At 46.3% G+C, this 9,926-nt stretch overlaps 2 protein-coding genes across 2 annotated transcripts; both read right to left on the minus strand.

The window, feature by feature from the left end:
* Window positions 1–730: 730 nt before the first annotated feature.
* Window positions 731–1,831, minus strand: LOC119362374 (fruit protein pKIWI502-like). Its single transcript, XM_037627579.1, has one exon. The coding sequence runs from the start codon at window positions 1,767–1,769 to the stop codon at window positions 897–899; it is 873 nt and encodes a 290-aa protein (XP_037483476.1). The 5' UTR covers window positions 1,770–1,831; the 3' UTR covers window positions 731–896.
* A 1,794-nt stretch (window positions 1,832–3,625) lies between these two features.
* LOC119362375 (probable cellulose synthase A catalytic subunit 8 [UDP-forming]) lies at window positions 3,626–9,314 on the minus strand. The gene is made up of 14 exons (XM_037627580.1): window positions 9,141–9,314; window positions 8,833–9,025; window positions 8,203–8,453; window positions 8,004–8,103; window positions 7,719–7,908; window positions 7,233–7,499; window positions 6,793–7,138; window positions 6,572–6,709; window positions 6,312–6,437; window positions 6,014–6,226; window positions 5,590–5,845; window positions 5,250–5,452; window positions 4,614–4,964; window positions 3,626–4,525 (listed from the first exon to the last, which is right to left on the minus strand). Exons 1-14 carry the CDS (start codon window positions 9,162–9,164, stop codon window positions 3,941–3,943), a joined length of 3,243 nt encoding a protein of 1,080 aa, XP_037483477.1. The 5' UTR covers window positions 9,165–9,314; the 3' UTR covers window positions 3,626–3,940.
* Window positions 9,315–9,926: the final 612 nt, after the last annotated feature.

The raw sequence follows: 9,926 nt of genomic DNA on the forward strand, positions 1-9,926 counted from the left end.
TTTTCAGGTGTCATAAATATAAATCATGGAAAAGCTAGCGATTTATCTATGGCTTGTCTAAGGAAAAAAAATGTTCAGTGGAAAATAAACTGATATCATCAGAGTAACAAATACCATCTATGGAATAAACTACTCTATGACACAATGAAAAAAACAATGCGAGCTATGAAATTGTGCAGCACCTGGAAGGTCAAATCTTATCATCTCCTGGGGGCAGAAGCAGAACACAGCCGAATTGGAACGAAAGCATTCTGATAACATGTATATCTATCATCCGTTGTGTTGAAAATAGTTATGATGCTGTACATGCCTAGCCATGCTAAATTCTTCCTGATGGAGCTATACTAACTTCCAAAATAAACTGCAGTACAAAGAGAAGCAATATTGGAACACTAACAAACAGCAAGTACATGGTCAGAAATCACATGGAGCTAAACTATGAGACATAAATGTGTGTGTCTCATACATATGTAAGAAAAATAATACATACAAACAAACTATGCAAGATCGATGAAAATATTTTCAGGTAACATACAGATGCATCATGGAAAAGCTAGCAAGCTATTTATGCTTTGTCAAGGGAGAAAATACGTTCTATGTAAAAGAAACTGGTATTACCAGAGTAACAAAAACCATCTACAGAATAACTAAGAGGCAATGTAGGAAAAACAATGCGAGCTATAAAAGTATGCAGCCCCTTGAAGGTTAGATCTTATCATCTCCCAGTCGTAGCACCAGCTGAAATGGAGCAAAGCAAACTCTGATAACATGTATATCTACTCGTATCTTGTGTTGAGAAGTATCGATGAATCAAATTACAGAAATTCTAATACAAACAGGAAGGCACAGTACGACCCAACCAAAGAAGCATGAGTTACATTCAGGAGGTCTGTGTTCTAGAAGTTCTTCAAGATTTTATCCTGTGATACACCATCTGCTGTAAGGGCCGAGGTGACCTCCTCGATCATTTGGCTTTGCCCGCATAGCACAGCCCCAGTGGAAGTAGGATTGGCAATGTTCTTGGCTTCCAAGAACGCGCGCTGAACATACCCCTTTTCACCTTTCCAGCTATCATCTGGCCGTGACAGGACCGGCACTATCTTGAGCCCAGTTGACTCCCACTCTGCAAATCTCTCCTGATACGCCATTGTTTCCAGATTCCTGGCGCCATAGTAGAGCCTCACATCAGCTCTCTGCTTGGCCGCGAAGCCGAACTCGATGAGCGAGCGGATCGGGCTAATCCCGGTCCCGGTGGCAAAGAGGAGCAGCGTCTCCGCGGCGTCCGCCGGGGTCACCCTCTCGATCGGGAACCCCTTGCCCATGACCGCGCCGAGCTCCACCACGTCCCCGCCGCGGAGGCCGCAGAGCTTCTCCGCGGTGGCGCCGGGCACGGCCTTGACGAGGAACTCGAAGGCGCCTCCCCCCGGCGGCGACGCGATGGCCATGAAGGCGGGCTTGAGGTCGTCCTCCCCGGGGACGCGGACCAGGAGGTACTGCCCCGGCGCGGTGAAGGAGGAGGCGAGGTCGGCGGCGTCGGAGAGGTCGACGCGCAGGTGGAAGAGCGAGCCGTCGGCGCTGGCCGCGCCGATGGAGGCTACGGGGGCCGCGTTCCAGACCGCCGCGTCCTGCTTGACCGCGGCGGCCGCCAGGGAGGGCAGGCGGCGCCGGAGGAAGGGGAGCGAGCGCAGCATTTTGGGGCTAGCGAAGGCATGCCGGGAGGAGGGGAGGGGGCCGAGGGGCGTGGCGGAGATGGTGGCGGCCGCGGCCATGGCGAAGGGTCGGCACTGAGAAGGCGCCGAGAAAGGAGGAGATCGTGGGGATCGGGTGGCGATTAGGAGAGGAGAGGAGCCCCGTGGCTCTTGGGATGAGGGAGGGAGGGTGGGGATCGGGCTTGGTGGGCCCGGTGCTGTCAGGTCAGGTGCGCACGGCCCATGATCAATAAAATCTCATTATCCCATTTCCACGTGGAGCCTCCTCCTTTGATTTATCAAACCTTTCGAATTTCAAACCATTACCTTGAGGTTCCTCTTTTATTCAAAGGACCTCCATAAATCTCTTTGAGCCATTTAAAGTATAAAAACATAGTATATTGCTTAATTTGTAGGATCGAATCTGAATTTTGTATTGGTATTCACCACGATTTTGGTGTTTAGATGGTTTAGTAATAAGGAGCTGATATTGAAACTTTGGAGGAGCATGTCTCTAAGGTAGGGTGACACCTCTTATTAGATGGAAACAAGCCTTGTCTGCCCTCTGCCCCGTTTGATATGACATCTGCCGGCAGCAACTTCTTCTCCAACGAGTACTCTGGCAGGCTCCCACCGACGTCATCGTTGTCCATCTGCTACAACCACCGCACACAAAGAAGAGCTAACGGGGTTATGCCCACAACAGAGTGTGGCGAGCCTGCAACATCTCTCCCTTTGGCCGGAGTTGGAGAAGATAGGGGTCAAGTTCGCTAGAGTTGGGGAAGATGGGGCTCAATTTAGCTGGCAATGACGGAGGAGGAGCTTCACGTTTGTTTCATCTATAATGTCGCGTGAGAATGGATTGCGTGCAAGAAACCATAGAATCAAGAGCGGGTGAGACTGGCTGTGGGTAGGAGGTGCAAGAGGCCGAGTCGTGCAAAGGCCTTGCTCTACTCCGGTGCAGCTGAGGGTCATCATCGATCATCTAAGGCCGGAAACCGCTCCGACTGAATCAAGGGACGAAACTTGTCTAGTTTTGAAGTTGAAGAACAAAACCCGCACTTCTTGATTAGTCGAAGGACTAAAAATAGAAAAGCTTTTCTCTTCATCGAGAACATACTTTGGAAAAGTTTGGGTGACATCTACAACTCGAGAATAAGATGTATATAATTTAAAGAAACACAAAAAGAAGCATCATAATTTGGAGGTATAAAGCTGAAATTGGGGCCCTTAGATCATCTAAAATGGGGCGCTAAGGATCAGAATCTCAGCCGTTTCACTCACCCAGAGAAAAAATCCTAGCGTCTTCTAAGCACAGTTCTGATATTTTTAATTCTTAAACCCCTATGCAATGGAGATGCCCTTTGTGCATATGTTTCTTTGTACATAAGTAGAGCCAACATCAATATGTAAATTTTGTGATACAAAATCATGGAGACAATAAATACTTTGGGATACGAATACAATGACACTAATTTTATGCCACAGGAAATATATGTTGGCATAGCAATTGTTGGTCAAATGCTTATCCTAACGAACCCAATATATATTTTGGAAGGTATGGGGCACTAATGGCTTCTAAATCCAAACAAGATATTTGAGTACCTAATGATCGACAACTTCTACAGAGAGTGAAAATAAACTAAGCAATAAAAATTGGTCATTTCACTATGGTTAAACTCGGTATGCCGTCTGGAATGCAAAAACCAAAAACATAGGAATAGGTAAAAGAAATACATGAATTCAGTGTCTTGTGTTGCCAATTTCTACATAAACGGAAACTGTGGGAATTTCACAAAGTTGTTGCTTGGATGCACTACAACAATTTTGCACAAAATGGTTTCTTACATGGAGAGAGGGGAAGGGAAAGAAAAACTCTTGGACTTCCCAAAGAAATATCACCATGAGGTTCGACCTCATGTATAGAAACTCATCCAAAATGTGAAGGGCAGGAATAATTTATATAAATAATAAATACAAGAATTCATAGGTCCATTCCTACGATACAAAGTGCCTCATAGGAAAATTCCTATAGGTTTACAATCCAATGAGATTCCTTTGTTCCAAAAAAAAGGATCTTAACCTCATGAAAACGGTAGATGGTCTATTACATCTATTTACAAATGTGTTTTCTCAATTTTGACAACTTTCTCAAACGTAGTAATTCGCAACCCCAACATAAATATTCTCTGGCTCCACGGGTGGTCGCTCGATCACTGTTATATTTTCTGTCTCTACAAACTCCCACTTTCCTAGCAGTTGATGCCACAGGTTTGGATATTTGGGCCAGCGAGACGGGTAGTGAATGGATCAACACGAACCCACAGCAAGGAGAAGATAGAAGCGAGGAGGACAGCCCAGACGATGACAATCGTCGGTGTGCGGTTTTGCCTGCCCATAAGACCCTTGAGGAATGGGTATAAGTGAACAATCACCCAGAAGGCAAAGAAGAGCTTCCCAAAGAGCGGCCCCCATGATTGGTAACCACTGTTGATGGCGTAGGAGGTACCAGCAACGACACCGACCATGTTAATGATCAAAATGGTCGTCGGAGGGATGAGAAGCGTCGTCCACTTGAACATGTAGAGCTCAGCAAAGTCGCCTTCTTCGTCATTAGCCTTTGAGGTGACTGTGAAGTTGGTGTCGATACCGGCAAGCACCTTCAGAAGACCCTGAAAGACGGCAAACAGATGGGCAGAGATACCTCCAATGACCCAGAACTGTTCATTCCTCCACCACTCGTCAATGCCAACACCACTCCACCTCATCTCAAGGATACCAGTGGCGAAAATTGAAAGGAAGAGCGCAATGAACCAGATACTGGCCAAGTTGCTAATCTGCATTCCAAGAAATGAATATGGTCAGTTTTATTGCTGCAACCTCTTTCAACTGAATGAATAAAAGATGTACGCAACCAATGTTTACCTCTGGCATGATGAACTTTCCAGTGAGCAGACAGATAGCAGGCAATATACAATAGACTAGAAGCGGGAGAGAGGTTAGTGGGTAAATGGTGGTGTTGATGTAAGCGAATCTCTCCAGGAACTTGAGGCGCCCTCCATACCCATACCATAAGGGGCAATGCCGGCTGAAAAGAATTTCAACAGAACCGAGAGCCCACCGCAGAACTTGGTTCAGACGATCTGAAAGATTGATGGGGGCAGATCCCTTGAAAGCTGGGCGCTTCGGCATGCAATAGACTGAACGCCAGCCTCTTGCGTGCATCTTGAATCCAGTGAGAATATCTTCTGTGACAGATCCATAGATCCAACCAATCTGCAATCAGAACAACCTCGTTACAGTTAACCAGGAACTGGCCTTACTCATGACAACTGAGACATATCATTTGCAATTCGTAACAAAAATAGCCAGTATAAAGTGTATTATGAACTTGTGCAAAATAGTACTAACATAATTTTGTTTCTCCAGAGCAAAGATACAAAAACACTAGTTGCATCCACAATTTTGCATACTGGTACCTCACTTCTATTTTACTGTTTTGCACAAATTTTGTGTAATAGAAAATATGAATGAACATTATTGGAATGATTGTTATGTTACCTCAGTTCCCCATTCAGACTTGTCCTCATAGCCACAACTTATGACATGGATAGCTTCTTTCAAAAGAGATTCTGGAGTGGAGGACTGAGGAACACCACCATATTCCATCAGAGTGGAGGCAACAAATGCTGCTGACTGGCCAAATCTCTTCTCTAAGCTCATTTGAGACATGAGAACTGATTTCTCATCATCAAACCCAGCACCTGCCACATGTTGACCGACATGTCAATACTCTTACATGTTGGTTAAAACTCCAGAGATGTACAATAATAACTGCTGCAGATAACAAAACAGTATAAGGAATTGGGCGGTGGAAGATGCAAGAAAATAAAGATGGTACCTTCAACACCCTCCTCTATGTCTTCGAGATTGAATACTGGAACAGAACTGTCCACATGCTTGTTCGACTTTTTCTTATCTGAGCTCCTTTTCTTTGACTTGCTTGTCTTCTTCTTGCCCCCACATAGTGATGCCAAGAAACCTGGCTTCTTCGCCTTAATTGGGGGCTCATAACCATAGATAGCCGTTCTGTTGAAAACACAACCAGTTCCCACATAAACTGGTCCTTGAATGCCGTCAAGGCCCCTCAAGTTAATCTGCAGCAAGCCCAAAAATAATTGGACATGGTTAGAAATTTTAAAACCAGTCCATCGACCAATCTTAGAATCTTAGCATCACTTATTAAGTATCCAAAGGAGCATCACATGTTACGCTATTGATTACTTGATGAAACCAGTGAATTCAGGAGAGAACTGCGGACTTACATCAAAAAAGACAGTGTTCCTGTTTGCATATCGATCATTCCTATCAATTCCATCAAACCTTTGTGGGAACTGCACATAACAGACTTGCGGACCTAGGTTTGGATCCATTAGGAAGCACATAGCTTCTCGGACAGCCTTGCTGTTGTTGATGTAGTGATCACAATCAAGATTCAACATGTATTGTCCGTTAGTAAGGACAGCTGAGACACGAACCTGTGGAAAAAATTGATCTGGCATTAGAACCATCAAATGGAATTAATTAGACAATTTAACTTCCGTAAGAGTATTAACTACTCACAAGGGCATTCATGGCACCAGCCTTCTTGTGGTGCTGGAATCCTGGACGCTTTTCACGAGACACATAAACTAAACGGGGGAGCTCATTACCCTCGGTATCAAGGCCACCACTGTGACCAAGGAAAACCTGAGAATGGTCAGAAAGAGGGGTTAGCCAAGCAATGAACTTTCTAAATAGTAGAATACAAAAAAATAGCTAGATAACCAGGTATGTCTAGCTTTCAATTCAGTAATAGTAGTCTACATTGGAAATACGCTAACCTGAATCATTCCAGGATGATCCCTGGTATTGTTTCCTGGCCATGGTGTGCCATCTTGCATGATCCATCCTTCCTCGGGGACTTTCAATGCCTTAGAAACTAGGGCATTTATCCTAATTTTAAATTCTTCATATTCTCTCTACAACAGTTTTTTGTGAGACACGTTAGCATAGGATCAGAAAATGTGAAATCAATACCTATATGTTCACAAAGCAAACACACCTTCATGGCCCGGCGGTCTTTAACAAATGAAGGCTGGACTTTATCTTTCAGGTAATCAATTTTCTGGCAAAAGTAAAACTCAGGAGCTCTGGGTTCAATGTCATACTTCTTCACAAATGGTACCCATTTCCTAGCAAACTCTGAAGTCTCAGCCAATGCGTCAAAAGTCAGCATTGAAGCTCCGTCATCAGATACATAGCAAGAGACCTTGTCCACGGGATAATCAACAGCAAGAATGGATAGCACAGTGTTGGCAGTGACGATAGGTGGCTCCTTCAAGGGGTCGACTGTACTGACAAATATGTCAACAGCAGCCAACTGAGACGGTTCACCTTCTCGGTCATACCTGTTAACAGAAATGAAATGGTAGCAACATCAGGAATAGTTAATAAACAAAGTCTGCTTCAACTAAGTACAGAAGAAACTGTTAAGAAGATCACCTTAAAGCCAGTCTATCAAGGTAGGTCTCCCGGTTGATTGGAAACCACTTCGGGAACTGATCCAGTATCCAGGATAAAGCAAACCAAATCTCACATATAACAGATAAAAGCCACAGTGGGTATGCATTACGCACAGGATTTGTGAGACGGTAGTGCAGGAAGATGCTTAGAACAACCAACCGCAGAACAATGACCATTCTGTAGGGATTTATTTTGGATGAAGCAATGGGGACTTTTCTAGATAGAGGCTGGCGAGTTTCATCATTCCTGTAATTTAGATCGAATAAAATTAATGCTGCAAGACAATAGGCTAGAACATTATAATGAAAAGAACATGGCCAATATTCACAAAAAAGAAAGGCTTAGCAGTAACTGTGCAAGTATAAAGGCAATCTCCTAACTCATAACTTCAATCAGGTTTTGTACTGACAAACAGCAGATACTGCTGTAAGATATGAATGTGAAGAGGAGAGTGTTGGAACTCACAGTAAAGCGTCTTCCATGTTGTATTCAGTAGATGCATCGATGTCAGTAGCTGCCCGACCTTCAGAGGGAGCAATACTTGTCCCATTAGTCATGGGAATCGCACCCTTGTCCTGCTTCATTTTCCAGCCATCAACTCTCTCTTTCCAGGCAACATTCCCAATACTGCCAGAGAACTCCCTTGACGGATTTGCTGACAAGGAGCACGAAACAATAACCGTTATATTCACATCTCAAGTGAGTGTTGCAAAATGGAACACGAGAGATCATGTCAAGAAACAAACATACGTGAATGATTCACATAGGGAAAGGGAGCACGTCTGCTGATGTTCCCTGTAGGGGACATCATATGATGATCAGGGGAAGCTCCAGGGATTTCTCCTGACATCTGCAAGCAAGCAAAATCCAATTCAACAAACTGAGCAATAGCGCATACCCAGGATATTCTCATCAAAACCTATATTAAATAGAACTCTTTAGCACCAACCTGGCTGTTGGTGACTGAAGGGACGTATCCCCTAGGGATCTCTCCACTGTCATACTTGGAGAGGCCGATCTCGCCGCTGTCATACTTGGGGTGGCCAACATTGCCACTACCCCCGGTGTTCATGCGCCAGCTGCGCATCCTATCAGCAATCTTCTGCTTCTGGTCCTCAGTGCCAGATGCAGGGTAGTTGAAGTCACTGCCATCATCGGCATCGGTGTCATCGCCTTCCTCCCCGCGGATCGGAGGGCTCCCTGAAGAAGCCACACACAGCTCAGCATAGACTTGGCAAAATGTTTCAACACTAAATTGCAGTCAATGACTAGGAGGTAGGTCCAAAATTGGGCTTCATATACTAGTTCTCCAAAGCTACAATTCACCCAGACAAACAAATTCTAAGAATGGTGTAAGATCTACTAAAGGGAACCGTCCGGCCTTCATTACTAGCTCACGACAAGAATGATGTAGTAGCAAGATCTACAAAAGGGGATCCCCATTTTGGCTGTTGTTAACTACTCGTAGCATAAACTTGTCGGGTGCGCTCAGCTCAATTGTACCCCGAATTGCAGGCGGAGAGAGAGAGAGAGAGAGAGAGAGAGATCCGTCGGTGGGGGACTGGATGGTGGGCGTTACCTCTGTGGCGCTTGTACTTGGTCTTGCACTGGAGGCAGGCCTGGGTGCCCTCCTTGCGCTCGTGCTCGTAGCAGGGGCGGCAGACCGGGAAGCGGCAGACGTCGCAGGCGGTGAAGACCTCGCCGTCCACCGTGGTGCCCAGGCCGTCGGCGCAGATCTGGCACACGTCCCCGGCCCCGTGCCTCCCGGACTTCTGCACACGGCAACAACGAGACGCGGTCAAGATCGAGGCTTTACATCCACAGACCGCAGATCCGGCCCGGGAAATGCAAGGCGAGGTTCTTGGAAAGGATCCGCCGGGGACTCACCAGGGCGTCCGCGTCGCCGTCCATGGCGATCCACCCGGCACCGACAACCGAGCTGGAGCAGCTCCTCCCACCCAATGTGCGGAGCGCGGAGGGGGGTTCTGGGGGGCAGTGGGGATGGCAGCGGGAGTGCCGCTGCTACTAGTAGTGGTGGTGACGCGGGGCGCTTAACTACCGGAGGTGAGGGGGGGTGAAAAGGACGGGCCACCAGACCAGCGGTGTGTTGGTTCCGCTGTCGGTTTCCATGAGGGCTTGATTAATTAGCCATTAGCGAGGGATCTCCGCGTTTTTGTTTATTCCGATTGAGAAATTATCGTCGGCCAGCGGGGCGGGAGGTGGAAGAAAGGCGAGCCGGGGCGGGTGGGGCCGGGGCGGCAGAGAGCGGGCACCGTCGGTGACCGACAAAGGGGAATCCCTGGCGCGGGAGGAGGAGATCTGCCTGCCTCTGGTAGGTGGGACGCGCACGGAAAATGCGTGATTATTTCTCAACTACTGCTGAGTGGAAGTGAAGTGGAATTGGTACGGTCAAAAGATGGCAAGCCGGCGCATGAAGAGCGTAGAAGAGTATGAAATTGAAGATAAATACAGTAGATACCAAAATTTATGCAAGACAATTTTATTTTATTTTCGAAATAAGGAACATTGCCTCCAACTTCACTGAAACAATGGAACTGATAAAACAGGGTTCAGATCCGTAGGTTATCATGTCTACGGACAATGTCTACGGACACCTCACACAAAAATAAAATGTCTACGAGCACGTCCGGCGTGTCCACGGACAGTAGGTAG

This window comes from Triticum dicoccoides, chromosome 2B, assembly GCF_002162155.2.
Source record: "Triticum dicoccoides isolate Atlit2015 ecotype Zavitan chromosome 2B, WEW_v2.0, whole genome shotgun sequence".
NCBI lineage: Eukaryota > Viridiplantae > Streptophyta > Magnoliopsida > Poales > Poaceae > Triticum > Triticum dicoccoides.

Coding starts and splice junctions, on each gene's coding strand:
- LOC119362374 (XM_037627579.1), bottom strand. CDS start 1,769: ATGGCCGCGGCCGCCACCATCTCCGCCACGCCCCTCGGCCCCCTCCCC.
- LOC119362375 (XM_037627580.1), bottom strand. CDS start 9,164: ATGGACGGCGACGCGGACGCCCTG. Junction 5,846..6,013: donor GGAACACTGTCTTTTTTGAT/GTAAGTCCGCAG, acceptor GGCTTGCTGCAG/ATTAACTTGAGGGGCCTTGA. Junction 4,526..4,613: donor GAAAGTTCATCATGCCAGAG/GTAAACATTGGT, acceptor CTTGGAATGCAG/ATTAGCAACTTGGCCAGTAT.